Genomic DNA, 27960 nt, shown 5'->3' with positions numbered 1-27960 from the left:
TCACCGTTGTTTACTGTTGTCCTACCGGATACTCTCGTGTCGAACGCACCGGGAGAATGTGAAAGTTTTATGAATAATGTCTTTAAATTTTTCTCCTGTTTTATCTGTTGTTTTCTTAACATTGTTATCATGTATTGTGTTTGGTTTTAAAACAACGCTGTTTTTATATATTTTGACTGTTTTATGCGTGTTTTTATTGGTCGAGGGTAGAGAATGGACCGGTCTTCTTCCGGTAAGACTTTCAGAGCACCTGGAACCGGCCGCTGAACAGATCAGACTGAGCACAAGATATATCAGCACTGTTCTTCATAAACCTTTATTCAGATACAAAAGTCCAAACATGTTTGACAGTTGGAATCCCTTGCAATGGTTGTGGAAGGGAAAAGATGGCCAAACATCAGGATCGCGACAAGTGACCAGATCAAAGTTTGCCAGGCGAACAAAAAATTCAAAATTTGGACAGAGTAGTAAGCAAAAAGAAAGATCTAACGCACTGAATTCACCAGCCCCAATATCTGTGTCATCTCCTAAATCGCCGAAGAGGGGTCTAAGCGGAAATGTATCAACTGGAGATTTAAATACAAGTGTGTCAGTGTTGAACGCATCTGGTCCATTGCTGTCTACCCCATTGATGCCCATGATTAAAAGAGCTGTAGGAAACACTTCTGGACATAATGACACCTTCAGGTATGTGTTACATTACCATTTAGCTTGATGCTTAGATTTGTCTACATTGGGGAGTAGTGCACTTTACCGGGCGCACTTTTTCAGATCCAATTAGCGCTGTGGGGGCTCGAACACGCTTCGCCAGCTCACCAGCTCTGCTAATTAATGTGTTAATTAGCCGACGCTCTACCACTGGACCACAGGCGCTATCACATGTAATCAGTGCTCGTTTAACGGGTCATTAGAATCCCCTTAGTTTCCCTAAGACCGAGGACGGGTGTTTGATCGTAAAGACGTGTAAGTTTCCCTTAGACCGAGAATGGGTGTTTGATTGTAAAGATGTGTAAGTTTCCCTAAGACCGAAAACGGGTGTTGGATCGTGAAGCGAGAGTCACCAGAGCGTGAGGCACGGTAACAGTATAACGAGACAGCAATGGCACTATAGCCCGGTAATTGAGCGGATGGTAAAGCTCGGGCTGTGCCCGGTAAACTGCATTGTTGCCCTACATTGCATTGAACTTGTGGGAATTCTGAGGCAGAATAGACAAGTACACAGCGGTAGAAACTAACAGTTTTAGTCCACCAGACCTTATAATGATAACATCAAGGCCGTAGTTAACTTTTTTTTGACGGGGGGGGGGGGGGGGGGGGGGGGCGCAAATATTTGTGGAAGTATCACTTGTTCCCAACTTGGCTGGGTACGGCATTGAACATAGAGCAAATCCCTTAAAAAGGGCAAATGTCTAAGAGTCCTTATGATACCTGAACTATTGGGCAGTTTGGCAAAGACAATAGGATTAGTACCAATTTCTACCGCTGGTACAGCTGCACTGTGGTTTGAGAGCAGCACTCGGAGCCCAACAATCTTTAGTCTAAGACTTGATGTAACTTTATTCATTTTGTTTACTCTTATTTCAAGACGATTACAGTAGCACAATTGAAAGCAAACTTTTTCTTGTAGATTACAACTTATATTCTTTTTTCTATGATCATGATGATGAGGCAGAATCAGTATCTTCATTTTTCCCTATAGTTTACCATGTTTAAGAGGATTTTGAAGGGTAATAATGAAATGAGTGAAAAAGATTATAATGGAGCATTCCTTTGTCTGGTTCTGCTCTTATTTGTAATTTCCCTTAGCATTACTGGTAAACTCCTTGAGTTTATTAACGAGTCAACATGGTCAACAGCCCATTTTCAGACTTGTGATTTTTTCTGAGATTATTAGCGTGATTAGTCTTGGGGAAAATAAACAGGTCTTTCCATGGGCCTACCTTTAGAATACAGTTCCACAAACTTTTCAAACATGTCACAGTACCGTATGACATAATTTGTAGTATTTTGTTGTCTGGTCACTCTGACGAAACAATGCACTGTGACGTCAGGGGTCATCGGGTGTGCATAAGCTCCTCCCAGCATTGCCCAGTGATCTGTCATCTCTACACGCAATGTCATTGAATAAGCCCAATTGAGAATTTTGAATTAAGTTTACTAAATATAGCCAGCGGCGGTACAATTTATAGTAAACTAGTTAGTGAAAGTATTTTTAATTTCAATATATTTTAGTTGTTTCTTTTTCTTTATTCAAGTAGCTAAAATGATTATAAATGGGAACTGATATGCATATATTAATTTTTCGATTCATTATTTTTCATTATTATGCACAGGAATGCAGTTATTTGGTATATTATATTGGTACTGAACACACCCAAATGTCGCGGTGTTAGGGTACTTTATCCTTAGCCCTTGGACACATATTGGATCCCCTTTACGATCTCTCATCCCTTTCAATCATTAGGTACCCGTTTAGTGGCGATTATAGATTCTAAAGCGGCTCCTTATATTCTTCACACAAAAATGTCGAGAAGCAGGGTGAAATGGTTGAGTTTTAGCAACTGGAATTGGAAACTGTCCTGGAACATCACACAAACCACTTTCACCCGCTATATTAAGTCAGTACTGATTCAAATGCGAACTCACCCTGTGTCGTCACTTGTGGCTAACAATCCGAAGGTCGTGAGTTCGCATCCGACGGATTCTCACAAAAAATGGTCACCTGTGCTCATTCAGTTGATTCGTCTATAAACTGGTAATCATTTTTTTTTAAATTCCACATATATCAGGTAATCTAGTGATCTACTCTTTTATTTACATGTTTTAGCCCTGATGTGAATTCCCCACTAGCTAGTGGCAGTCGAAGCCGACCAGTCAGACGAGCCAACACGTTCCACTTCACGCCAACACATCCTGTAGATTCATCGCCTGGAGTGCTGCCATGGGTACGCTTTGGCAGGAGAGATCGACATTCCCTGTATAAAGCTGACATCAATTCCTTCAAACACCAAAACACTGTACGGGTAGCTCCACCTGATCCATACAGAGTTATCTCCCCAAGGTAAACCAACCGTTCTAAGGCATTGACAGGAAATATTTGTCTTTACCATGTTTGTACAACTTTGTCATTTAAAGGGTTAAATTGATAAAGAAGAACCGTGATACAATTTGCAAGTAAGAACGAAACGACCATAAACTGTTTAGTGAGTGAAAAATATGTATCACAGTACAGACCCGTATTTTAATGTATCATATTGAAGGCCACATACAGGGTGCATCGGAGTTTCAATGTATCCTTTCACCCTCCACCAATGAACAGTAGAGGACGTAACGTGTACGCGAGACGGCTCTCCCGTCTCGCGTACAAGTGACCACCTGAGAGGGGTCACTCGTATGTGTGACGGTCTGTCAGTGGACCATGGATTTCTGCATGTTGCACAAAAATGTCTCCACCAGCGTTATTTGTGAAAATAATAAAACAAAATTAAGTACAGTTATTGATTATCCTACTAGTTATCGAATGACATGAAAAAAATGTCATAAGAAAAATAATAAACGGTCAAATTGGGAGAAAAATGTGTAAAAATCGAGCAAAATGTTCTGTTTTTGACAGCGATTTTCTCCTATGTACATATTTTTCAGAAACTAACACGTAGTATTTTCTAAAAGCTTATTCATCGTAGAGTTACAAAATATGTAAATTATTTCACGCACACCAACGCACACCCATTTTCCATCGCGTTGAAACATGAAGACCTGGGTTAGAATAGGTCTTCAGTAACCCATGCTTGCCATAAAAGTCGATTATGCTTGTCGTAAGAGGTGACAAACAGGATCGATTGGTTTGACTCACTGACTTGGTTTAATGCATGTTATCGTATCCCAATTGCGTGGATCAATGCTCATGATGTCAATTATTATATTGCCGGTCCAGACTTGATTATTTTCAGACCGCAATCATAAAGCTGTAATATTGTTGAGTGCAGCGTTGAACAACAAATAACCAACCAACCAACCTTTCACCCACAGCATGCTTAGTCATTTATATTTAGGCTGGGTTCATAGATGTGAATAGATGAGTTTAGTCACAAAAGGGAAATCCCAATGTTGACGTTATGGACAGTGTGCATCCTAATATGTGACTTCAGTTCAATCTGTGTATCCCTGGCAAGTATTAAGCTTAAGTAGAGGTGCGCAGTGACAACAGAGATACCAGAACTCATTTCATAAGATTGATATTACACGGGAGCTTATTTAATATTCTATATAAATTATTGAATTTCAGGTCTGGTGAAAAGTTGCCAGGACCTGTGTTTTTTTATAAATACTGATCACTATCAAATATTGTTGTGTTCAGCATTTTCAAATAATAAAACATAAACATGATAAATGCAATGAGAGATGCTAACCTGAAAAGTACCAGTACTGTAGAACTGAGAGGAAGAATGGAATTTTAGCAAACTAACCAGCTTTTGTCATCAGCTCAACTGGATCAGTAGCTGGAAAAGAATTCCTGGCTTTGTGTCTTACTCCTTCCATCATGTCCATCTCTCTCCTCATTTTTAGCACTCTTCAGATCTGTTTTTGCTTCTGTTCACAGTGTAATGCCATTGAAAGAGAGATCTGACAACACACCAAAGCCAGTGGACACGCAAGCTGTGGTCAATGCACTCCGGGAAAGAAGGTAATTTGTTGAAGCATGAAGCCAGCATTGGGGTGGGGGGATTCTGTGCACTGCTTATTCTGTGGATAGAACAATGTTACACAGAGAGATCATTCAACTGATATTATTTACGGTATTATTTCAGACTGCAGCGTGCGATAACAATGCTATTCCAAGAATGGTGAAAATCACAAGGACAAGTAATAAGCAGTTGAACACTATGCAAGTTGAATAAATAATCGTGGCAATCTTCTGATAAGTTTCTTTAAAATGCTGTCTGTTGTCCGCCATCTTACCTGTCTTAATTTTTGTCATAAACCTAAAGTTACTTAGTGCTACATGCTCAGACAGCTTTGAGAATTGACCTTTACAACAATCACTAAGACAGCTTTGCGAATCAGCGCCCTGTCTTCACCTCTAGACAATGCATGCTATCTGCACTGAATGATTGGTACATTGATGATATCCAGTGTACTGTTGCCCTCCTATAACTAACAATGACAATTGTGTTTTGCTATTCCAGGAAAAGATCACTTGTTGTTGCAGTAGAAGAAGACACACTTTTTGAAGAGTCAGGTCAACATGCCAAGAGAAGGTGATACAGAGTAGTAGGATCTCGCTTTGATGAAACTTACCGTACTTGTCAGGATTACAGATGGCTGGAAATATTGCTTTTGAGGTGTAAACCCCTTCTCAAGCTCACTGTGCAGAGTTGTGTCCCTTAGCTTCCTTCATCATCTTATTATGGGATGGACAGGGTTTTATCTAGATCTGCTCTGAGGTCAATATATAGCCCCAAGTCTGCAGCAAATGTCAGTAAAAATTTCCAAATTGAAAATAACATTTCCCGTTTTATGATGTAACAGGTATATCTACTAGAATGTTAAATTTCAGTGTTTAAATACCTCTGAATTAAGGCCTATATTTTTTTGTAAATCCCATAAATAATAGTTCACCAATTTGCTGCCAAGGGCACTTAGTTTGGAATTGAAGAGAATACTCTGGTTGTGGTTCCAGGTTTGTCTTGATTAGAAACCTGGCTTGTCAGCACCATAACCAGAGAGAATATAAGATGCTAGTGAGAAACTGTCTGTCCCATGTTAAAAGATTCTCTGGTTATAGTTCCCAGGGCTCCAAATGATGTTTTAACCCTTGAGTATGTTACAATGACCTTTGTACATTATTCACAGTAGTTGCGTTAATGTATAGGTTATGCAGATCTGTAAAGAATATGGGAAAGGCAACCTTTAGTTTTTTATCCCCCGCCGGGCCAGAATGGCCGAAGGGGGATTATGTCATGGCGCAGTCCGTCCGTCAGTCTGTCTGTCTGTCTGTCTGTCTGTCCGTCCCACAGAAGGTACTAAGCTTGTGAAATCAATTCCTCCTACAGTATCCAGAGAATATCCCTGAAACTCTACACACAAGATGTCGACATGTTGATGATACGCATATTGCAGTCCCGTTTCATTTCGACCAATTTTGACAGTTACTGCCCCTGTTTTACGGAGCTTCATTTGCCTAATTGTGAGAGAGGGTACTAAGCTTATGAAATCAACTCCTCCTACAGTTTCCAAAGAATATCCCTGACACTCTACACACAAGATGTCGACATGTTGATGATACGCATATCGCAGTCCCGTTTCATTTCAACTAGTTTTGACAGAGTTACTGCCCCTGTTTTACGGAGCTTCATTTGCCTAATTTTGAGAGAGGTTACTAAGCTTGTGAAATCTACTCCTCCTCCATTTTCCAGAGAATATCTCTGACACTCTACACACAAGATGTCGATATGTTGATGATAGGCATATCGCAGTCCCGTTTCATTTCAGCTAGTTTTGACAGAGTTACTGCCCCTTTTTTACGGAGCTTCATTTGCCTAATTTTGAGAGAGGGTACTAAGCTAGTGAAATCTACTCCTCCTCCAGTTTCCAGAGAGTATCCCTGACACTCTACACACAAGATGTCAACATGTTGATGATACACATATCACAGTCCTGTTTAATTTTGACAAATTTTGACAGAGTTACTGCCCCTGTTTTACGGAGCTTCATTTGACTCGTTAAAAAATTCATGCGGGGGATGTTGTTCTCTCAGAGCACTCTTGTTATGTATTTGTTCACATGCATCTTACGATAATTTGGGTAATGGTGACCTGTTTTACATATCTTACGCAAATACGCAGCTTATCTGGACAGCAGAGTTCCAGGTTTGTCTTGATTTGAGCCTTGGTCTGTCAGCACCATACCCAGAGAGAATATTAGACCCAAGTGAGAAACAATCTACCCCATGTTAAAGGATTCCTTCTGATCCTTTGCTGAAAGCTTTCATTATTCAAGCTAGTGCTGAAAAACAGGAGTAAGTTTCATTACATACCTGAGCTTGTGTGTTTCCCCATAGTGATAAAAGTCTTCACATAATGTGAATATCAACTGCTTCACTGTATGATAGGGTCAGCTGGGATAGTTTCATAAATTCACCTATCTGTGTGCTCTTCTATGTATCCTATGTTACGTGTGATAAACAAAACAAATACAAAAAAGATGATGCTAAGTTTTGTCTTTGTTGCAGGCGGCAGGAAAGTAGCCAGTCCACAGCTTCCTCTGCATCCCTGCCTCCCATGCCGGATCACCTCCCTGACTTATCAGACAAGAATGTGATGATGCAGCTGGATGAGGTCAGTCTGAAGCGGCCATCAGCTCCAAGCAGGGAGGCCATGGAGGAGGCAGAGCAGGATGTCAGCCTCGCCAAGCGACAGAAGAACACTCGCAACAACCCCATTACCAGCTCACTCAGCTCCAGCAGGAAGATTCTAATCAGGGAGGTGCGTGTACAGGAAGATACAGGTCGAATGTCGGGGTTCTGTTTGTCCAGCATAGCTAGGTTTCAATCTCCATTCTGGTACTAGTGGCTCTGTGGTATCATGTGCCTCAATAAGTTATCGTTTCATCTGGGAGGTGCGTGTACAAGAAGATTATGGTTGTCTCTTCCTTGATTGTCTGGTGCTGGGTGTTAGGGATAGGAGTCAGGGCATCTGTTTGTCCAGCATAGCAGGAGGGTCAGTTGCCTCAATAAGCTGTGTATAGTTGCTTCTGGGTGGAGTCTGTACAGGATGATTAAGACTGGCTTTGCTTTGATGTCTCCTTCTTTCTGAGAGATAAAGGATATATGTCAGGGTATCTTCATGTTCAACCTTGTTATGGATATTCAGTTCCTTTGTTAAAAGCAAGAAAGTAAAGCTGGCCAAAAAATAATAATCATGGACTGTTTGGTCTGTCAGCACCTTATTGTGCTTTTAGGTTTCTCAACATGGTTGTGTCTACAACCTACATTATACATGAGGCTTCCTCTCATGCACTATGTTTCTGAATGATTGTTCCAATGGACTTTAAACACAGCAGACAAACTCTGGTTGTTGTCTCTGAAGGATGGCTACAATGATTTCCCTCATGCATCATCATCTTCTTTCCCTATGTTTTATTAATAGAATATCATTTGTGACAGATCTTCTAACTGTATATTTCTGTATTGTTTGGAAGGTGTTGTCATGAAGTATTATTTTCATGTTGCAGAGAATTGAAGCGAAGAGTAAGACTCCCCTGTCCCATCTAGATGCAGAATTTCCACAGACCAAGCGGCGAGCTCCTGACCAGTCGCCTGCCCCCACAAATGATGTCCCTCAATCAGAGTAGGTGACACTTTCACTGATCATCACTTATGCAGTGTTTGAAAATATGCATAAAAGTTAACATGTCTGTCATAGGCCTAATGTGTTACAAGTTGAAGATTTTTGGTCCCCACATTAAAATGTTTCAGGAAAAGACCTGTAAGACCCCAGGACCTCCCTTAATTTCAAATTGTGCTTAATTACATTAAGTAATACGTTACCACTGTTATACCGAGGCTGTTGTCTCCCACAACTGCTGCTATCGCGAAATCTACCACAGAGATCTCAATTACCTCATGCAGCACGTGCGTAGCCACCTAGCTGCCATGTGACACCCTTCACTCTTGTCTCTTCGCTTGCTCTAGCAAGACGTACAATAAACTGCTCAAGCTTTCCAGTTTCTCCGACCATTCGGTGATATTTATTACTGTTTATTCTCTCTAATAAACTGTGCTTTTACGGGGCGTTTGCTGTAACTACGCTTGGAAATATTTTCCCGCCACAAGGAAATATTTTTCCCGCCCTTTTTTTCTATATACTTTCGGGGTGTCTCGTATGCACGTTGCGTCTTAGGTTCCCCTGTTCTAGTATATCTTGGGTTTTTTACATCACTTATACCTCTATATGTTATATGTGTATGTTCTATATTCGCATTGCTCGTTTATTTTCTTGTGAAAATACTCGTTTGTGACTATTTGTGGTGCGTGTGTTGTAACCATGTTTTGCTCTTTGTTCATAGTACAAACAAAATGTCTGACATGGATGTTTCGCCGTCCTCCACCCCCTCTACCCCCGCAACCAGGAGCTGCGGGGTGTGCCGCAAGCGAGCGCTACCGGCTGTATGTGCAGTCCGTTTCCACCCCTGCGGTGGCCGGCTCGTCCGGTCGGGGTCCCCTTGCGGGTACCACCACCACGGCTGCGGCGGATCCCTTGGCGGCCCGTGGGCTGTCCGGGGATTCCGTCGCTGCATTACTTGCATAACTTGTGGACTCCAAGCTGGCAGCCTTATCTCAGGATAGGCCGCTGGCTGTTCCGTCCCCGGCCACTTAGGTGGCCGCGGGGTCCACCGGTACGGCGGCGGCTCCCTCGGTCACCGGTCCTTCCCCCGAACCGTTGCTCCCGCTATCGGTTAAGGACCGCGTGGCCATGGTTTATGACCTCTTTGAGGACATGCCCCGGCCGGTACCGCGGGGAATCCACGACTGTGGGTTCCTCCGAGGTATACGATGAGTCTTCCGACACGGCTTTCCCCGCATCAACCTTGCTGCGCGGTATCAAGCCTTCCTTGGAGAACTTTCGCGGCGGCCTCCGGTCGGGGTCTCCCTTTGCCTCCGACGTCGTGGAGAAAGGGTTTATTCCCTTGCACCAGCTGGACACCCTCGCTCTGCACTCCATGTCTCACGGAGACACTTACTTGGCTGCAGCGGCCCGTCTGGTCGAAGGTTCTCCCACGGACCGTGACCAGCGCATTTACAACTGCCTGCTCAGTTTAAATGCTTCCCTGGAGTACGTTGCCGAGGACTCTCGGCACACACTTGCTCTTGTTGGGTCCCTGCATAGGCGCCTGGGTGCCGCTCCTAACCGGAGCGCGCCCCAGGCTGCTGCGGCCGGTAGGTCTAAGGGGTCGGGTTCTTCTTCCTCTGGGAAGTAGCCCCGCCCTGAGGGCTCCGGTATGGGCAATCAGCTGCCTTTTCGCGGGAAGACGGGGAACTGGGGGAAGCCAAAGTCGTCGACGGGCGGCAAGGGCCCCTCCAGGTGACTCTCATTGGAGGGGTTTGTATGCCGACAGCGCCAACTTCGGTTGGCCCTTAGGCGAACCCGAGTCACTTGGCCCTGGACAGTTGCGCCTGCCGCAGCCTGTCAGGGCCCCCTCTCCTTCCCCAGTGGGAGCCAGACTCCAGACTTACTGGGAGAATTGGGAACAAGTGTTCGACGACCCGTGGGTGGTCAACACGATTCGGTACGGCTATCGGCTAGATCTCAAAGCGAATCCGCCGCTCACCGTTGCCCCGTTGGCAGGTTTCGATTCGGAAACCGATCGTCCCATCCTCGCCGATGCCATCGGCAGGTTGGTGGAGAAGGGGCAGTACGGGAGTTAGCTCTACCAGAAATAACACCGGGGTTTTACTCCAGGATATTTCTCGTTCCCAAGTAGGACAGTGCCGAACTCACTGGCTGTTCACCCGGTTAACCACCCCCATAGTGGGGTTCCTCCACAGGAGGGGTGTCCGGTACTTCGCGTAACTGGACGACTCGCTAGTAGCAAATCGAATGACGGACACCCTGTCACGCCATCTCGTTTTCGCACGTCGGCTCTTGGAGCAATTGGGGTGGATTATCAATCTCCCCAAGAGCGAGTTAACCCCTTCTCAGAACTTGCTGTTCATCGGAGGTCGGTTCAACACGGTGTCCCATCGCCTCTTTGTCCCCCCAGACCGGTGGCACAAGATTCAGGCGATGATTGCCAAAGTCTTAGCGGTGTAACAGACTGTTCACTTTTGGGAACAGCTGTTAGGGCTACTTGTATCAGCCCAGGACTGCACCGAACGGGGTCGTCTCCAACTCCGCCCGCTGCAACGGTTTTTAATCCAGTTGTTAGCAACGGAGGTGAACAGTGCGACCGTCGCCCTCCCGGATCGGCTCCGACCGCATCTGGAGTGGTGGACGGTCCCTTACAATGTCTTATCAGGAGTCTCTATGCGGCCCTACCGGGCCACGTTTAACCTGTATACAGACGCCTCTCTAGTGGGCTGGGGCGCCCATCTAGAGGGGGAGGTGAGCTCGGGGCTGTGGTGCGTAGACGAACTAGGTCTTCACATCAATTGTCTCGAGTTCAAGGCAGTGATCAACGCAGTCAATCACTGGAAGCATCGTCTCGTCGACGCCCAGCTCATGCTGGCGACCGACAACACGACGGAAGTGTCCTATGTGAACAAACTGGGGGGAACCCACAGTCACTCGCTTCTCGATCTCACGTTCGAGTTTTACGCTCTGGTGGACAGTGTCCCGTGCCAGATACGCGCCCGTCACATCCCAGGTGTGCGGAACGTACTGGCCGATGCTCTATCGAGGCCTCAGGATCCGAGCCCCACAGAGTGGATGCTGAACCCAGTAGTGTTTCAGTGGCTGTGCGAACGTTTGGGTCGTCCGATGGTCGACCTGTTCGCAACACGGTTCAACAATCAACTCCCGTTGTTTGTATCACCAGTCCCAGACCCGAGGGCCATCGATCACGATGCTCTCGCGTTAGACTGGACGGGCTTGGACGCTTATGCTTACCCGCCGACAGCATTGATACCACACATTCTAAGCCGGCTCCGAGGAGTTCGCTGTCGAATGTTACTGATCGCGCCCATGTGGCCGAACAGATCGTGGTACCCCGACTTGCTGACCCAGGTCACGCAGTCGCCACTCCCACTGCCTGTGAGACCGGATCTCTTGATCCACCCTCACACCCGTCCGCTTCATCCAAACGCAGGGCAGTTCAATCTGCACGCGTGGATGTTGTCACCGAGCGTCTGAGGAGTAAAGGTTTTTCTCGCCGGGCGTCTCGGGCATACGTTAGTATGCATCGTGATTCTACCCAGAAGGTGTATAATGCACGTTGGGTTATTTTCACGAAGTGGTGTTGTAAACATCACATTCATTCGCCAGATAAGGTATCTGTGCAGGATATTGCTCGTTTCATGTCTCACTTGCGAGAGACCCGGAAACTCTCCTGGGGTTCCATTGCCAACTATGTCTCGTCCGTTGCTACGGTACGGGACGTTGCTATGGGTACCAGTCTCTCCAAAGAGCCGGTGATACGGAGTATTATCAAGGGTTTCAAACAGCACGATCTTAAGAAGGGCCGCCTTCAGGCACCGGCCTGGGATCTTTCCCTAGTGTTGCAATCACTTACGGAAGCTCCGTATGAACCCTTGCATAGTGCTTCGTTCCGGCATGTGACTTGGAAAACAGCATTTCTCCTCTCCTTTGCCACGGCGGCACGTGTATCCGAAATTCATGCACTCGATGTCGCCAAGGTACGATTCGATAGGGGTGACAAAGGAGCGGTCCGCCTGGGCCTGCTCATGGGCTTCGTCGCCAAGAATCAGAGAGTCGGGCAAACGGAGAGAGAATTCACTGTAAGATCACTCAAAGAAATCTTACATCCTGCTGATTGTCCGGTTAGGGCCCTTAAGTATTATCTTAAGGCTTCGAATGAACGTAGACAAGGGCGTGACCGTCTGTTCATATCGTGTAACCCTAATCGCACGGTTGACATAACTCGATTGCGTTGTGGCTTCGTTCTGTCATCAATCTGGCGTACCGGTCTCGGGGGTTACCGGTAGCGGGGTCACACCCGCACGAGATCAGGGCGCTAGCGGCAACATTTGCCCTACACTCGAATATCTCTGTTCGCAGAATATTACGAGGTTGTTACTGGCGTTCTGACTCGGTTTTTGCCAGTCATTACCTCAAACAGGTCGCTGATGCCGTCGTGGAGAGTGTGCACTGTCTTGGCCCGCGGATCGCGGCACCTAAGGGGTGTGCCCAGCGCAATTCCGAACTCCTCAGGCGTCAGACCTTGCACGGTGGTCAATCTGGGTCGACTCCACAGGAGTTGGGGTCCCACAAACCAGCGCACTCACACCACAGGTGAGGGCGGCTTTTTGTGTGCTTTGTCCTTATTTGTATTTTGACAATTATGTATTTAATTGTCTGTCGTGTATCCCAACCTTGTGATGCATGCTTACAAATACTGGAATTAGGTCACGCGCCTAATGCATACTTTAAGTAGGCTTGCTCTGGGATATACGGTCTGAATGAAATTAATTTCCCTCTTTTCGACTGTTTAACCTGATCTAAGATTTAGCTCACGCGGATACAGTGTTCTCATCCGCTGCGGCGATGAAATACCTATCCAGTGGGGCCGTTTGGAGTCACCAATCGTTTTGGCAATGACGATTGAGCCTTACGGTATGCGCTTGACAGTGCTTTGGTATTCCTATAGGGTAACGCCTAGCTAGGTGCATGCGCATCGAGTGCTTCCGCCTTGGTGTTTACTTCCGCTGGTCAGAAGGAACGCTAGCAGTCAGGATTCGGGTTGTAGGTGCTCCCCACCGCCTACTGTGGTAGTCAGCCTCGGTATAACAGTGGTAACGTATTACTTAATGTAATTTGTAGAATTTTCCTATTCGGAATATTCTATAAGTAATACGTTACCACTGGGCTGCTGCCCGCCCGTCCGTCCCCCGAGCACTTGCTCTCGCAAGAGACAAGAGTGAAGGGTGTCACATGGCAGCTAGGTGGCTACGCACGTGCTGCATGAGGTAATTGAGATCTCTGTGGTAGATTTCGCTATAGCAGCAGTTGTGGGAGACAACAGCCTCGGTATAACAGTGGTAACGTATTACTTATAGAATATTCCGAATAGGAAGATTCTACAATTTTGACCAACCTTGCATTAACTCAGGGGTATAAGGAGAGTGGACATGGGTGGCCTAGTTGTTTATGAAACTGCAGTTGTTGTTTTTTTCAGAGTTGCCTCCCTTTGTCATACCAGAATCCTATTATAGTAGATTTGGAGCCAGACTCAAATTAACTCATTGTTTGTGAAAAACAAAAGGAAATAGTGTTGAAAAAGTGAGCCAATATCATGGCACATCCGTCAGTTCGTTGAAAACTTTTGCATCTCCTCCGAAACTACATGCATATGAAGCTGAAACTTTGCATGAATGTCTCTGAGAAGTACTAACATATTTCAATCCTCTTTTAAACATGGCCACCATGACAGCCATATTGAAAATATCTTTTATTGCCCATTTCTGATCCTGTTGTTATAATGGAAGTTGAGATTCAGCAAGCAGGTAGTACGTAGAATGACAAGTAATACGTATTTTGGCAGGTTTTGATTTTTCACCTATGCTTTACCTTACCTGAAGCTTCACAGTGCTCTGTTTTCCAAGCTCTCTCAACAGCGAAAATCATATGTTGAAAAGCGACCTAGTCTTGAGCGGAAGTCCTCTTTCTTTCAGCCCAAGCGTCAGTCCCCTAAGAAAGACTGGAACAACAAGGCCCCCCGACCATGGCCGCTTTTCCTGTGGGGACCTTAGTAAAAAATGAGTCGGAGGGAGACTTCAATACAGCTACAGCATCAGTTCGTCACAATCTGGCACTCTTCAATCTCCGCTATCTTGCGCCCCCGCCCCCGCCACAGATGATCCATCCATTCCCTTCACCACCTGATCATTGAAGATCATCAGTGGTTCCCAGCTGTCCTCGATCCCAGCCCTTTTTGCCATGATTTGAGGTTTTCAAGTGGAAGATTAGACTAAGAAGTCCCATCCTCCAGCTTGGGATCTCAATATTGTTTTACTGACTTAGGCCAGGCCTGATATCAACCGCTTGCATCTGCCTCGTTTGAAGATTCTTGAAGACTTGCTTTCTCCTGGCGCTTGCCACGGCGGGCAGGTTAGTGAGCTTCATGCACTGGATGTGACTCTGGTCTGGTTCGACCAGCGACCTCACGTCAGTTTCACGTCCCGCCTTTTTCGGAGATTTTCGGTCCAGATGATGACATTGAACTCGCCCTCTGCCCTGTTGAAGCTCCATGACAATATATTCAGGTGTCTGAGCAGCGTCGTAGTCAGCGTCAGAGGCTGCTCATTCCTGTTTCCAGCCGACCTACACCTCCAGCGGTCTACAATCCACACGTGATCCGAGCCCTAACTTTTTTATGTTGGCCGTCCATGCTAACATCTCCATCAGGTCAGTGATGGAGGGATGTTTTTCATCCTCTACCTCTTTGCCAGCCTTCTTCGCAACACTTCTGTGGAATACATCGAGGGAACTCACAGCTTTGGTCCACTTGTCCTGGCCCAGCAGGTGACCACCCCAAGGATGCAATTGACCATGCCCTATCTGAGGAAAGAGGTTGTCTGCTGGCCCCGCTGCCTTGCTTTTACCCAAGCAACTTCTCAGTACATTCAGACCACCATTCTGTTCTGAGAGGGCTTGACCTGCATCCTATCCCCTAGCCTGCCATGCCTGGTGCCGCTACCTTGCTGTCACCTGAAGGGTTCCTTGCTGGATGGTTTAGTTGTACTTCCTCAGCTTGACTGGTGCTTCTCACGGTTAGCCCGCCTTCCATTTCAGTCAAATAATGCACTGTGTAGCATCAGGTAGAACATGAGCATTTCTGATAAAAAGCAATGTTTTTATACTTACCTGATGCTACACCTACAGGCCCACCCAAACTGCATCCACCTCATCCACCTTACCGATTTGGCACCACTGTCTACGCTGCACCTGCTGTCATACAGTGAAGAATTTGAGGGAGATGGGGCCAAGGGAAATAACTCATGGATGCCGGGGGACTGGCGATAATTTGTTTCAACTGTTTCTTTTTTACAGTACTGTCTGTTTGTATAAGGTAGGGAAGATGTTGAGAGAGCACTGTGTAGCGTTAGGTAAGTATAAAAAAAACCATTTAATCAGATATGTTCATAATTACTGGTGTGTTCTCATCATTGAAATCTCTGTGTTTTGTTCCAGTGAAGGAGATTCTATCATGATTCCAGAGTGTGAAGAAACTAGGCCTGAAGCATCCACAACTGAAACTGTCAATAAAGACAAGGTACCTACTTAAAAAAATTTAAAATATGAAATTGGAATCTGGAGTAGAATGAACCTGTCTTTAACTGCTGTGAAATGTTTGTTTGAATAGGTCCCTAACACCACATAGCTAGTAATTTATAAAAACTTGACTTGATTGATTGCATGTTGTCGTGCAAGTCTAGATTATTTACAGGGCACTATGATATGGCTGCAATATTGCTGACTGCAGTGTTAAACAACACTCTCTATTGTCTCTTACCCTGTTATTGTACATGGCTCCCCCTGCAGGGACGAATGCAATGGAGGTTTTTTAATGCAAACCTTTTAAATCAACTAGCAGTTTCACTTGTTGAAGGTACTATAAGGGAGACATGCTCTATGTTATAAATCTATGAGAACTGTTTGTTTCCTTAATTTATGTTGAAATGTCTACATATTTGTGTGATGTTTTGATTGTTCAGTCATCTACACCATCAAGTAAGACATCAACACCCAACAGGAGACTGCAGCTGGATGGTGTACACAAGCCAACAAGACGTCGGAACCTGTCCCTGTACCCAGGCTTGAATACTTCATTTGCTGGGGTTAGTATTCTATATCTATATGTCCCTGTACCCCACTGGTACCCAGGCTTGAATACTTCATTTGCTGGAGTTAGTATTCTATAGTAATATATCCCTGTACCCAGGCTTGAATACTTCATTTACTGGAGTTAGTATTCTATAGTAATATGTCCCTGTACCCAGGCTTAAATACTTCATTTACTGGAGTTAGTATTCTATAGTAATATATCCCTGTACCCAGGCTTAAATACTTCATTTACTGGAGTTAGTATTCTATAGTAATATATCCGAACCCAGACTTTAATACTTCATTTACTGGATGTAGTATAATGTACAGATGCTCTTGCCTGCTACCCAGGTGCCGGTGGCGCGAGTGTCAGCTACAGCAGAAGACTACGAGGCAGACAGGGAAGCTGAACGGCAGAGAGTGCAGGACATGTTGGAGGATGCTGAGACGTCCAGCAAACAGAAGAGCAGGCCAGGTACATGCCACAACACTCTCATGCACATGTTTGTTTGTTTTTTGTTTGACACCGCACTCAGCATTATACCAGAGTCACCTCTTTCGACAAGTATGGGTTGCTGAAGACAGATTCTATCTCTGATCTTCATGCGAGCTTTAACTTGACATACATAGACTGGATACCAGATTTACCTGTGTAACTAGTAATTAGTTCTATGTGACAGATAGGCCAGCTGGTTGTATGCTCACACAAAAAGTCATTTCACAGTTCACCATTAGGGAAGCTTAGTACTGGTATTGAAAGGACAAAGATGCTCACAGATACTGGAAAGTCTTTTCCTTGTCACAAGGGGTTGACCTCCTCAGAGATGAAGTGGATAGAGCATCAGCGGAGAGAATTTAAGGACAATCGTGAGATGTTAAAAGATTGTACTTGTTAACCTGCCTGGCGTTCGGCTTTAGGGGAATAATAGGGGTATTAGCGTTCCGTTCGTCCGTCCTTCCGTCCTTTCATCCAAGCTTTTGTACGGCCCATAACTTTTTAACCATGCACCCTAGCTTCACCAACCTTGCTACACACATTAACCACAATGAGTATTTGTGCCTTTTGCTAGTTTGAAGATTCTGAATTATTTTTTTTTTTTGCCGTTTCCATGGAATCATGGTGAAACATAAATTTTGGGAAGAATTTTTTTACAATCCATGTTTACAATATTATATATCCTAGCTTCAGCAAACTTGCTACATTAACCACTATGATAAGATTCTGAAAGTTTTCTCTTTTGCTTTTTTCTTGGAAACATGATGGAATTTGGAAATTTTGATGACTGGTTTTGTATAGCTTATATATTTTCAAAACTTGTTGCCACACATGTAGATCATCATAAGTATCTGTGCTTTGTGTTAGTTTGAATTTATGAATTCTTTACCATATCTGTTGAGGCTAGATGGAAATTATTTATTTATTGATTTTCTTATATGATATTGTTCCATTGTTTATGTGTTTTTATATCAACAATTTTTGGTCCTTTTGATAATTCTTCTTATGTAACTCCGCAATCAAATTTTATTCAAAGGTGTTCATGGTGATCTACTTCCTTGTAGTGAACACTGGTAACATGGAAGATTTGGGTGGTGTCAGCTGTCTCTGGAACTTAGTTTTTAAAACATTGAAGTTAAAATCAGTTAGAAATATGTAATATTTCATTAATTAACAAACTATTTATTATTTGTTGTTGACCAGTGGGTATAACGGGGGTATGTGAGCTTTGCTCACTTCTTTCTTGTTTTGAATGCAACATTAAATCCCATTTTACTTCCCAAAGGGCTGTTTTCTCATTTGGGCAACCACTATATTTGAAAATTGTGAATTGTGAAATGAAGTGGAAACTTCATGTTAATAATATGCTTCTGTTGTTCCAGGTGCTGATGTGTTGAAATCTGCTGCCACTCCTTCAAGTACCAGCCAGACAGTGACCACTACCAGCACCACCTCATCTCAGCAGACAGGCATAAGCACCACTTCATCACTCCTGTCTCCCCCCTCTGAAACAAAGACTCTAACTGCAGTCAGCAAGACACCAACCTTATCTTCCATCTCTGCCACCAACCCTCTGTTGAACTCCAAGCCAACCTCCACCACTAATCCTCTCTTAAACACCAAACCGACCCCAACTACAAACCCTTTGTTGAGCACCAGACCGACAGCCACCACAACAGCCGCCCAGCTGGACCTAACCTTCAAGCCCATCTTTGGTACAGTTGCCACAGGATCATCAACAGCAAGCACCTCTACAACAGCGTCAGTGACAACCCCAGTGTCATCCACCACTATTTCAGGCTTCAACCCCATCTTCCCACAAGCAGCATCAACAGCTTTATGTACAGGAACATCTACAACAATGACTAACCTTGTTGTGCCGACTCCATCAACTAAAACAGACTCTGGCAGGACTGGTTTATCAGCAGCTCAGGCTATGTTCAACACGTTCAATTCACCTGCCAATCCCCCACCACCGTACCCAGGCACAACTCAAGTTGGGAATGCCCCTGTCAACTTCTCCAGTGCTCCAGCTAAGCCAAGCTCTCAAGTGATCGGCATCTTACCCCTGTCTACCAGTACACCCAAGCCTCCAGTACAGCCTGGGTTCTCTTTAACTGGACCCACTGCTCTGCAGTTTGGGCAGTCATCAGCTCCTGCAACAACGAGTGCAGCATCGTCAGTCCAAACAGGATCTGCTGGGCCACCGGCACCTACATTTTCCTTTGGTCAACAACCAGCAGCAACTACCACGAATGTTGGATTTGGAGGAAGTAGTTCTGTACCCGCGACCACAAAAGGCACCACAGCAGGACAGACAATTGGACTTTCAACTCCAGCTAAGAATTTGTTTGGAGCAACTACAGCAGCGCCATCCACTGCATCAAGTATGCTAGGGTTTGGGCAGTCTGTCACAGGCTCTTCAGCAGCTAATCAATTTGGGCAGAATACAGCTGTGTCCACAGTTTCTGGTGGGTTTCCGTCTACTGCGTTTCAGATGGGATTGACGTCAACAACACAAGCGAAGACATCTGCAGGTCCTGGGTTGTTCAACTTCGGTGCGACTCCTGCAGCTGGGACAGCATCTTCCTTTGGCAACACCAGCAACACCGCGCTAGGGGTGGGAAGCACAACATCTTCAGTGTTTGGATCTGGGGGCAATTCCGCATCAGCCTTTGGAACGGGAACAAGTGCAACATCGGCCTTTGGTTCAGGAACCAATGCAACATCACCCTTTGGAACGGGTACTAGTGCAACACCTGCCTTTGGAACAGGAACAACTGCAACATCAGCCTTCGGTTCAGGAACTAATGCAGCGTCGGCATTTGGCTCAGGAACAAGTGCAACATCGGCCTTTGGTTTAGGAACTAGTGGTACAGCAGCCTTTGGTTCTGGAAACAGTTCTGCACCAGGTTTTGGCACTGGATCTGCTCCAGCCTTTGGGTCTGCAACAGGAACAGCTGCTTCTGCATTTGGGACAAGCTCTGGGAGTGCTGCATTTGGCTCGAGCACTGGGCCATCTGCACCAGGGTTTGGAGCTGGTGCAAGCACAACAAAACAGAGCAGTACAGGGTCAAGTACATTCTCATTTGGTAACACTTCCACTCCTTCACAACCAGCTTTCGGGTCCAGTCAGACAGCCTCTACATCTTCAGTGTTCGGGGCACCTGGTGGGAGTCAAGACCAGAAACAGACAAGTGTGTTTGGTGCATCCACAACTCAAGCAGGGTTCAATTTTGGATCAACATCGAGTGCGTTTTCCTCAGGTTCTCAGCCTGGTTTTGGACAGTCATCGTCAGGGTTTGGAGGCACAACTACTCCCAGTAAAAGTAACACTCCAGGCACATTTCAGTTTGGACAGACAAGTCAGCCAAGTACAGGGGAAAACAAGGGATTTAACTTCAATGCATCCTTCACAGGGACTCCACAAGTAAACTTTGGTAAGTTGCTCTTTCATGATCTTGAATCAAATATACTGTATGTGACCGTATATAAGCAGATCTAAAAGATAAGCCGAGGTGTTTACGTGGTCCTTGAAATCTGTATGAAAATGTTATGTGCGGTAGATAAGCCGGACTCCAACCTAAAACTACACCTCGTTATGATCTGTCAACAGAAATAGAATGTCAACAAATCCTTATTGAATTTAAGTTAATGGTGTCGTTACCCCGTCGGTAATAAAAAATGTTCATTGTATATCTGGACTCTACGTAATCTAGTTTAATCAAAATTTCATTCAACAATGTTTGCATAAATTTCGTCGAAATTGCGTGTTCCTACGATACATACAACTTCCGTTTGCCCCATTCCATACTGTGACAACACGACTTTTTACATATGCAGCAACCACGATCATATTACCGCTATTGACACCTTGAAACAAACCTTAGTTGACAGAATGGATACATATATCATGTGTAAAACTGCCATACATTGACTCGTTATAAGTAATATTTGTTGTAGTTTGATGATTAAATGTCAACATATTGTTTTTGTGATGGAAATCATGGAAATAGCAAGATTGCGCAAAACCTCAACATTAATTTGTCAAATTGTTCCATGCAAAAATGTATCCCACAATACACCAAAGTGCTACCACATAACCCTGGTTATAGTTATAATTATTTTGAAGATATATAGTAAAACCTGTAATTAAAATAACAAGATTTTATTTTTGTCTGATCATTGCATACAAATTCTTTTCTGATATATCATTGGGTATGTTTTAACATAATCACTAGTAGACATGGTAGATGTAGATTGAGAGAAAACGTTTGTACAGCTGATTGCTATTTCTGGCTAAGTTTACAAGACAATACACACTATCCCTGCATATAAAACAATGCCTACTATAACAAGAAATACAATCCAAACTGTAAATAAACAATGTCTTGTGATGTTTAATTGCAAATTTCAAATTTTCATTGACCAAATTTGTTATAGCGTTGTTCATTCACCTGAAGTGATAAGATGTATTTTTTTTAACCCAAAATTTGGTTTATTTACGTCACATAGGTAAATATTCGTTACATTAATCATGTTAATATTACCCAAATGGTGACTTTTTGGCATTTTCTTTCACGGGTACATTGTAAAGGATTTAGGTAACCAATAATACCCAAGGTAAAATGACATGAGTGTCAATATTGTTTTACACAACAGTGTGTAGTTTTGTTATCAGTCGGACTTAGTCATGTTAGTGGCTGTAAACATTTTAGTGCCTCACAACATGATGATGATGATGATGATGATGATAATGATCCAGGTTAGAATAGGTCTTGCCGTAACAGGCATCAAACATGATCGGGGGTGGTCAGGTCTGCTGACTTGGTTGATGTATGTCACTGCATCCCAAATGCATAGATCGATGCTCATAATGACAATCACTGGATTGTCTGGTCCAAACTGTCAAATAGCTGGAATATTGCTGAGTGCAGCGTTAAACACACACACACACACACCCTTCTCTACCCCCCCCCCCCCCCCCAACACACACACACAAATCTCATTCATGTGTCTTGATTCAGTGTTGCCAGGTGTGTGATAACTCACGATATGACTTCGCTCTTGCAGGAACCCCCTCAACTCCCAACACTTCTTTTGCCTCTCCATCCAACATGTTCAGTGTGTCAGGTGCAGCGGGGGTGCCTCCCAAGCCGCGGGTCGCTACTCGCGGACGAAGGAGAGGTGCCAGGAGGTGAGAGCGACACCCAGCAGCCAACTCAACAAACATGTGAGGGACAGGACCATGTCTCTCTACCACTCAACATTTCCAGCTGACTCGGTTGTGACTTCAACTCTTCTGCTGTTAACGAAGACAGAGTTTGTAAGGAGTCAGTTTGTCAGTTCAGGATATCTACAACATGACTTGGGTCTCCTCAAGATGCAGTGTTACAAAAGATGATGATGTAATGGTAACAGTTTTGCAATATATGACTGAAGCCAGCAAGTGAGGAGTCAGCATGTAAGGTTGGATCCAAACCCTCAGAAAAGAGGTGTTCTACTCTTTGATGCATATGATAGACATGCATATTAATATCAGGGGAACTGAGCAGGATATTCTACTCCTTCCTCATCGCTAGGATGTGCATGATACACATGCAGGTTGTGAGTCGGGGTAATTCAGCGAGATGTGTTGCATATTTTCTCGTAGCAGTAGCAGGGATACAGAAGGTTGTCTTACAAAACGTTAATGGGACATTATGCAAGTTTTTACAACACAAACAAAATAACCAACACATAGGACAACCGAACCTGTTCAATGAAACTGCAGGTAGAACTTGTGGCAGGTCCTCGGTCACAACAAATACATATTGGATGTTGAATGTGTAACCATGGTAACAGTGGCTGCAGTGGCTTACAGTGAAAAGAGTAAACAACTGCTGCTTCCTTCAGCACTTTGCCCAGTCATCTATCCTGGGTATTTCTGTTATCTGGTTGTGCTTCTTGTTAGGAATAAACTGGGATGTAACTAAACCTGAAACATTTGCTTGTCTGAACAGTTATGACATGAGGACACCCGCTAAAAACCTGAAATTCTTCTCACCCAATGGATACCTTTGACACCAGACAAACTGACTCAGGCTAGCGGGGCAGTTGCATCCCTGATGAACGATGCATAGCCTGATCTGACATGCCACCCCATTTCATTTTTTGAGGTATTTCAATGAAGACTTGATTTTATTCTCGAAAATGTTTGTTTAAAAGGTTTACTTGGATTATCGGTTAGTCTACCTCAAGGTTTTGAAAGACTGTGCATTTAATTTCCATACTTTACCAAAGTTATCAATCATTGATTATGAAGCATGGTAATATAGTTACAATATCATCTGATTAATGTGGTCATGAACAGCTTTTCATTTTCCGTGGTATAATTGTTTGCCAACAAAGAGATGAAAGGGGGCATAATATTAAAACTGTTGTTATTTCCTTCATAGCACTAGATTTATTTTACTTTTCACAATACTCCAGCATCAGAACACATTCAGATACCAGGACTGCTGGAAGTGGTGATATTGTTCTCATTAAGTTTGACACTGCCAATTTTACAAAAGGAATGGTATTTCCTTTTTCACCTATCACATGATGGATATTGTATGCTGGATATACTGAGGTAGTGTCATTATTTCTGTAAGGAGTTGTTTCATCAACAGAGAACTAAAAACAATTCATCTGTATTACGTATTGTATAATATTACGTTACTTAGTTTGAGTTAAGAGAATATTTATAAGGTTTATTTGTCACAAAGTATGAATCATGTTGAATAATAAATTCTGTCTTCAAATTCTGTATCTTGACAATACAATGAATCAGATTCTTGTGAATGTCTCAAAAACTGAATTGCCTTGTCTCTGTGCATTAAAGGGTTGGGTACACGTGCATTATACCGGATACCTGATACATATTGGTTGGATCCCTTACCAGGGATATATTGCTTATAAAGCAACATGAGAAAAATAGAGTGATAAACTGATATAGCCACAAAACTGAATATGAAAGCAATTACTTAAAATCAACATGGAAATACTAAGGGCATGCAGCAACCTCATCAGTTAAACCATCAAGATTGGTATTGTTTATTGACTTTGGTAGTTCATTAGTTAAGTAATTATTACAGCAAGCCCCTAAACCCCTTGTTTTAGTGAGACTGCTGAAGGTGGCAGGTGAAATATTTAGAAACCATCACAAGGGAAGAAGCTTGTGGACATCCCTAACCAAAATGGAGGAAGGTGTCTGGTATACTGCAATCCAGCCTTGTAGTGGTTCATTGGTCTGCTTCACCTCAACCAGGCCCATCATGTTCTCGGACGACAAGAAGCAGTTGGTTCACCAATAGTCTGTATTCACCATTCATTTAATCAATTATGATATATTCATCCCACTGACTCCACTACACTTTGCCTCACGTCAAGATGCTACAAAATGTGCTACAACCGAAGAAAATTACTATGTGTGTTTACTTGATAAAACATGTCTTCCCACAAACAGTTTTTGCTTCATGTGAATCACATCCATCAACGATTTATAAATACAGATAACCTGAAAGGTTTTATAAAATCAAAAGGCCTCCCTCCATTTTTACAATTTGAATGAAAATCAGATAATTAATTTATTGTGGCCTTTAATCTTTCAGAATGTTTGTAATATGTTCAGTTGAATATTGTACCATGTTTTGTTATTTTATGTGAATTCTTCTAATTTGTTTCCTTGTGATGTCTGTTCCAGTGTATATAAAACTAGATCCTCACAGATCATGACAGAATATATCACTAGAGTTACATACTCGCATAAACACTCATATTCCAGTGGGAAATGAGAAAAAGCCTGTTTATTTAGTGTTGACAAATCAAATAAATCTTTATTTATTCCTGAACGTTTAGCATGGTTAAGATTGTTGTACGTCACTGTACATACTGGGAATGTAAGTGTATGTGAGTATGTTGCTCTTTCTGTCAACGTGCATATATAATTGTAATATATGACCTTCACCTTGGTATCTGTGGATGTGGCATTGTAATAATCTGTATTCGCCATTTCTAATGTGACCTTCACCTTGGTATCAGTTTGTGGGTATACTATGGTCACTGTATTGCCACTTCCAATATCAGCTGTAACCTTGCCCTTCAACACAGCAGATGTGACCCAGGTTATTCTGTATTAAGGGGCATTCAGATGCGTTGTTCTGGTGTCCTTTTGGTAAAACTAATGTTAAGTTTTGTATTTGTCTTTCAATTTCAGCCTACCATGAATATTCAAATGGATACCAAAAACAGGTTTTGAATATTCTCTTTGTGGAAATATGTCTTCTGGAAATATCATTCGATCATGTCCATTGTCACAGTAAAGTTTGATAGTCCATTGAAACCTTGATAATCTGTCCCAGTAAAGATCCAGGATGGAATTGGCATTCATCAATCTGTGGTGTCGTGTAATTAACGGATCGGTGGTCAGACTCACTAATTTAGTTGCTGCATGTCACCATATCCCAACAACATAGATTGCTGCTCATGACATCAGTCACTGGATTGGCTGGCTCACACTCGATTATTTACAGACTGTTGTCATAAAGTTTGAATGCAGCATTAAAAAACTTGATAATCTGGACCCTGTTAATCCAAACGCCCAACTTTCTCGACAATTATTTTTGAGAATGCCCATGTGAATCTAAAGGGTTATTACAGTATATTCATTAATCCTTAAATCTGCCAACCCGATGAACTTACCCGCAAACAATGTCATCTGGATTATCGAGGTTTCACTGAAACAGTACTAGTTGAATGTTGCCCTGATGGATGTAGGTTCCTATTTTACAGAAAAGTTAGTCGACCCTAAATTTTTCCCAAACACAAGCTTAAAAAAATCTGGAAAACTAATTTGGTCTGGATGAAGGGTGTTTGAAACTGTTAACAACACTTATTTCTACACTTTGTAAATGTGTTATAGTTTGTAGTGCTAATTTACAATACAGGATATGTGTCAACTTTTTTCTAAACAAAATTCATTGATTGATTGTTGAGATGGACATCTGTTATATGTAGTGCTGTGTCCTGCCGGTCCCAGTTAAATGTTTATAGAAGTGTTTCTGCACTGCACTGCACACACTGGTTACTGTACTTAGTAGAAGTGCTTGCAGAGTAGTAAGTGCTGCTCAAACTCAGGTAGTATCAAAGTGCTATATTTAACTGAATATAATAATATTACTTTATGGGTGTTTATTAATATTACGCCATTGGATTTGTGAGTAGAATCTAAAGTTTAAAATTACTAATGGAATTATTATTATTGTTTATTGAGTGGCACAATGTTGTGTTCTTTTAGTTCGACATTTTTACAACTCCTGAGACTGAGATCATTTACTTTCCTGCTGTCATTGACATGGGAGTTTGTGACTGGGAATGAACACTTATGCTGGGTGTACTTTTATCAGCTGATTTGGGAGATGAGTACTGGGATGAACTTTGCTGATGTGGAAGTGAGTGACTGGACTGAAGAAAGACATGTTGTATTATATATGTGAAAATAAGTATGATAAGGGGGTAGAGATACTGAGGTACACATTATTGGTACATCTTGTACACCTGAAACAGTCCATGTTACTTAAAGCAGAACGATCATGTTTAATTAATATTTTCAGAAAAAATTATATTTAAGTATAACTGTTTTGAAATGTGTTACCTTTTTTACTTCATTTAAAGCTCATGTAGGGTTTTAGCTCTGTGGGGAGGGGGGTGGGGAATGGAGTGGTTGTTCGGCGAAGCGCCAGTAAAATATCAGATTAACTCGCTGCGTTTACTTGCCTGGAGCCCGTCTGTAACCTGTATGTATCCAATCATGTTATCCTTTGTATCGTCTGCTCATTGGGTGTAAGATGATCAGTGCAGAATTGTGTGGAAATATGAAGATGTGTGATTATTTCTGTGAAAGTGAAAATACAAATTTATGTTTCAGATATTTATTTTGGCACTTGTGTTTTCGAGAAAAATGCTCATTCATGACGATCTAAATTTGTAATAAATTCATACAAGTGATTTTTGTGTTGTTTTGTTTAGTCTGGATCAAGTGGATTCTTTTTTAGAAGTTTACAAGTTACGCAGATCGATACTCGTGATGTCAATCACTGGATTGTCTGGTCTAAACACGATTATTTACAGACAGCCGTCATTTAGCTGGAATATTGCCTATTACGTCAAACAACGAAAACGCTCAGTGCTTTCGATGCCAATTTTAGGTTTACGCCCGACTTCACTGTTCATCAATACATTTTGGGTTTATCAAGACTAAAAGAATAAGTGCATGTACCGTTTAAGGAACTTATCCTCTTGTCCTCGAGTGCATTATATATCCATTCTATTATTATATATACCGAGAACCCATTCGTTGTATTAAGTTCGTTACCAACATTTGTTTTTGTTCACTTGCTCATATTGAAATACGACAACAGAACTCGTTTATCTTATGACATGTCTTGTAACTGTTCAATGGCAAAACCTTTTTGACTTCTGTTATAACTGCTTCCTTTGCTTCTTCGCATCAAAAATGACCTAGTACTTTCGACCATCTGGAGGATGAGAAATTGGTTTTAACGTCGCGTGCCAGAATATTGCACTTACATACCGACGTGCATGCACGCGCCTGTGAGTGGCTGCTTGTATTGGTCAGGACCAATAAGGTCGATTTTATAGTGCGAGCCAACTGAGATTTCATGCCGCAATTTAACATGAATACCCAACAGAATACCGACTCCGAGCCGACAAGTCCTTGTACCATCTTTTAATGTCTTTTGGTATGACGCGATCGAACCCCCGACCTTCCGCTCTCCGGAGACGGTCCCACATGATTTTTTCATATTACAAACGTTAATCTGTCTTTGGCATTGCAGATTAACTACAGTAATATGAAATAATCGGGTGTCCCTTAACGTCGTTTGAGTAGCATATTAAAATACATCAGGGCGCTGGTAAGCA

General features: G+C 43.1%; 1 protein-coding gene across 1 annotated transcript; it reads left to right on the top strand.

The window, feature by feature from the left end:
* Nucleotides 1-31: 31 nt before the first annotated feature.
* LOC124152352 (mucin-5AC-like) lies at nucleotides 32-27024 on the top strand. Its single transcript, XM_046525268.2, has 11 exons — nucleotides 32-687; nucleotides 2828-3061; nucleotides 4601-4684; nucleotides 5187-5258; nucleotides 7232-7484; nucleotides 8233-8348; nucleotides 15867-15948; nucleotides 16391-16513; nucleotides 16851-16974; nucleotides 18378-20435; nucleotides 22069-27024. The coding sequence occupies exons 1-11, from the start codon at nucleotides 77-79 to the stop codon at nucleotides 22194-22196; spliced, it is 3885 nt and encodes a 1294-aa protein (XP_046381224.2). The 5' UTR covers nucleotides 32-76; the 3' UTR covers nucleotides 22197-27024.
* The last annotated feature ends 936 nt before the right edge of the window (nucleotides 27025-27960 follow it).

The sequence above is a fragment of the Haliotis rufescens genome, unplaced genomic scaffold (assembly GCF_023055435.1).
Source record: "Haliotis rufescens isolate VD_foot unplaced genomic scaffold, xgHalRufe1.0.p SCAF_13, whole genome shotgun sequence".
Lineage (NCBI taxonomy): Eukaryota > Metazoa > Mollusca > Gastropoda > Lepetellida > Haliotidae > Haliotis > Haliotis rufescens.
Note: the sequence above shows the minus strand (reverse complement) of the source record. Positions and strands in the feature narration are given on the sequence as shown.

Excerpts from the sequence above, each read along its gene's own strand:
- LOC124152352 (XM_046525268.2), top strand. The coding sequence starts at position 77 with ATGTCTTTAAATTTTTCTCCTGTTTTATCTGTTGTTTTCTTAACATTG. Across the intron at positions 7,485-8,232 it reads GGAAGATTCTAATCAGGGAG|AGAATTGAAGCGAAGAGTAA; the intron begins GTGCGTGTACAG and ends TTCATGTTGCAG. Across the intron at positions 8,349-15,866 it reads AATGATGTCCCTCAATCAGA|TGAAGGAGATTCTATCATGA; the intron begins GTAGGTGACACT and ends GTTTTGTTCCAG.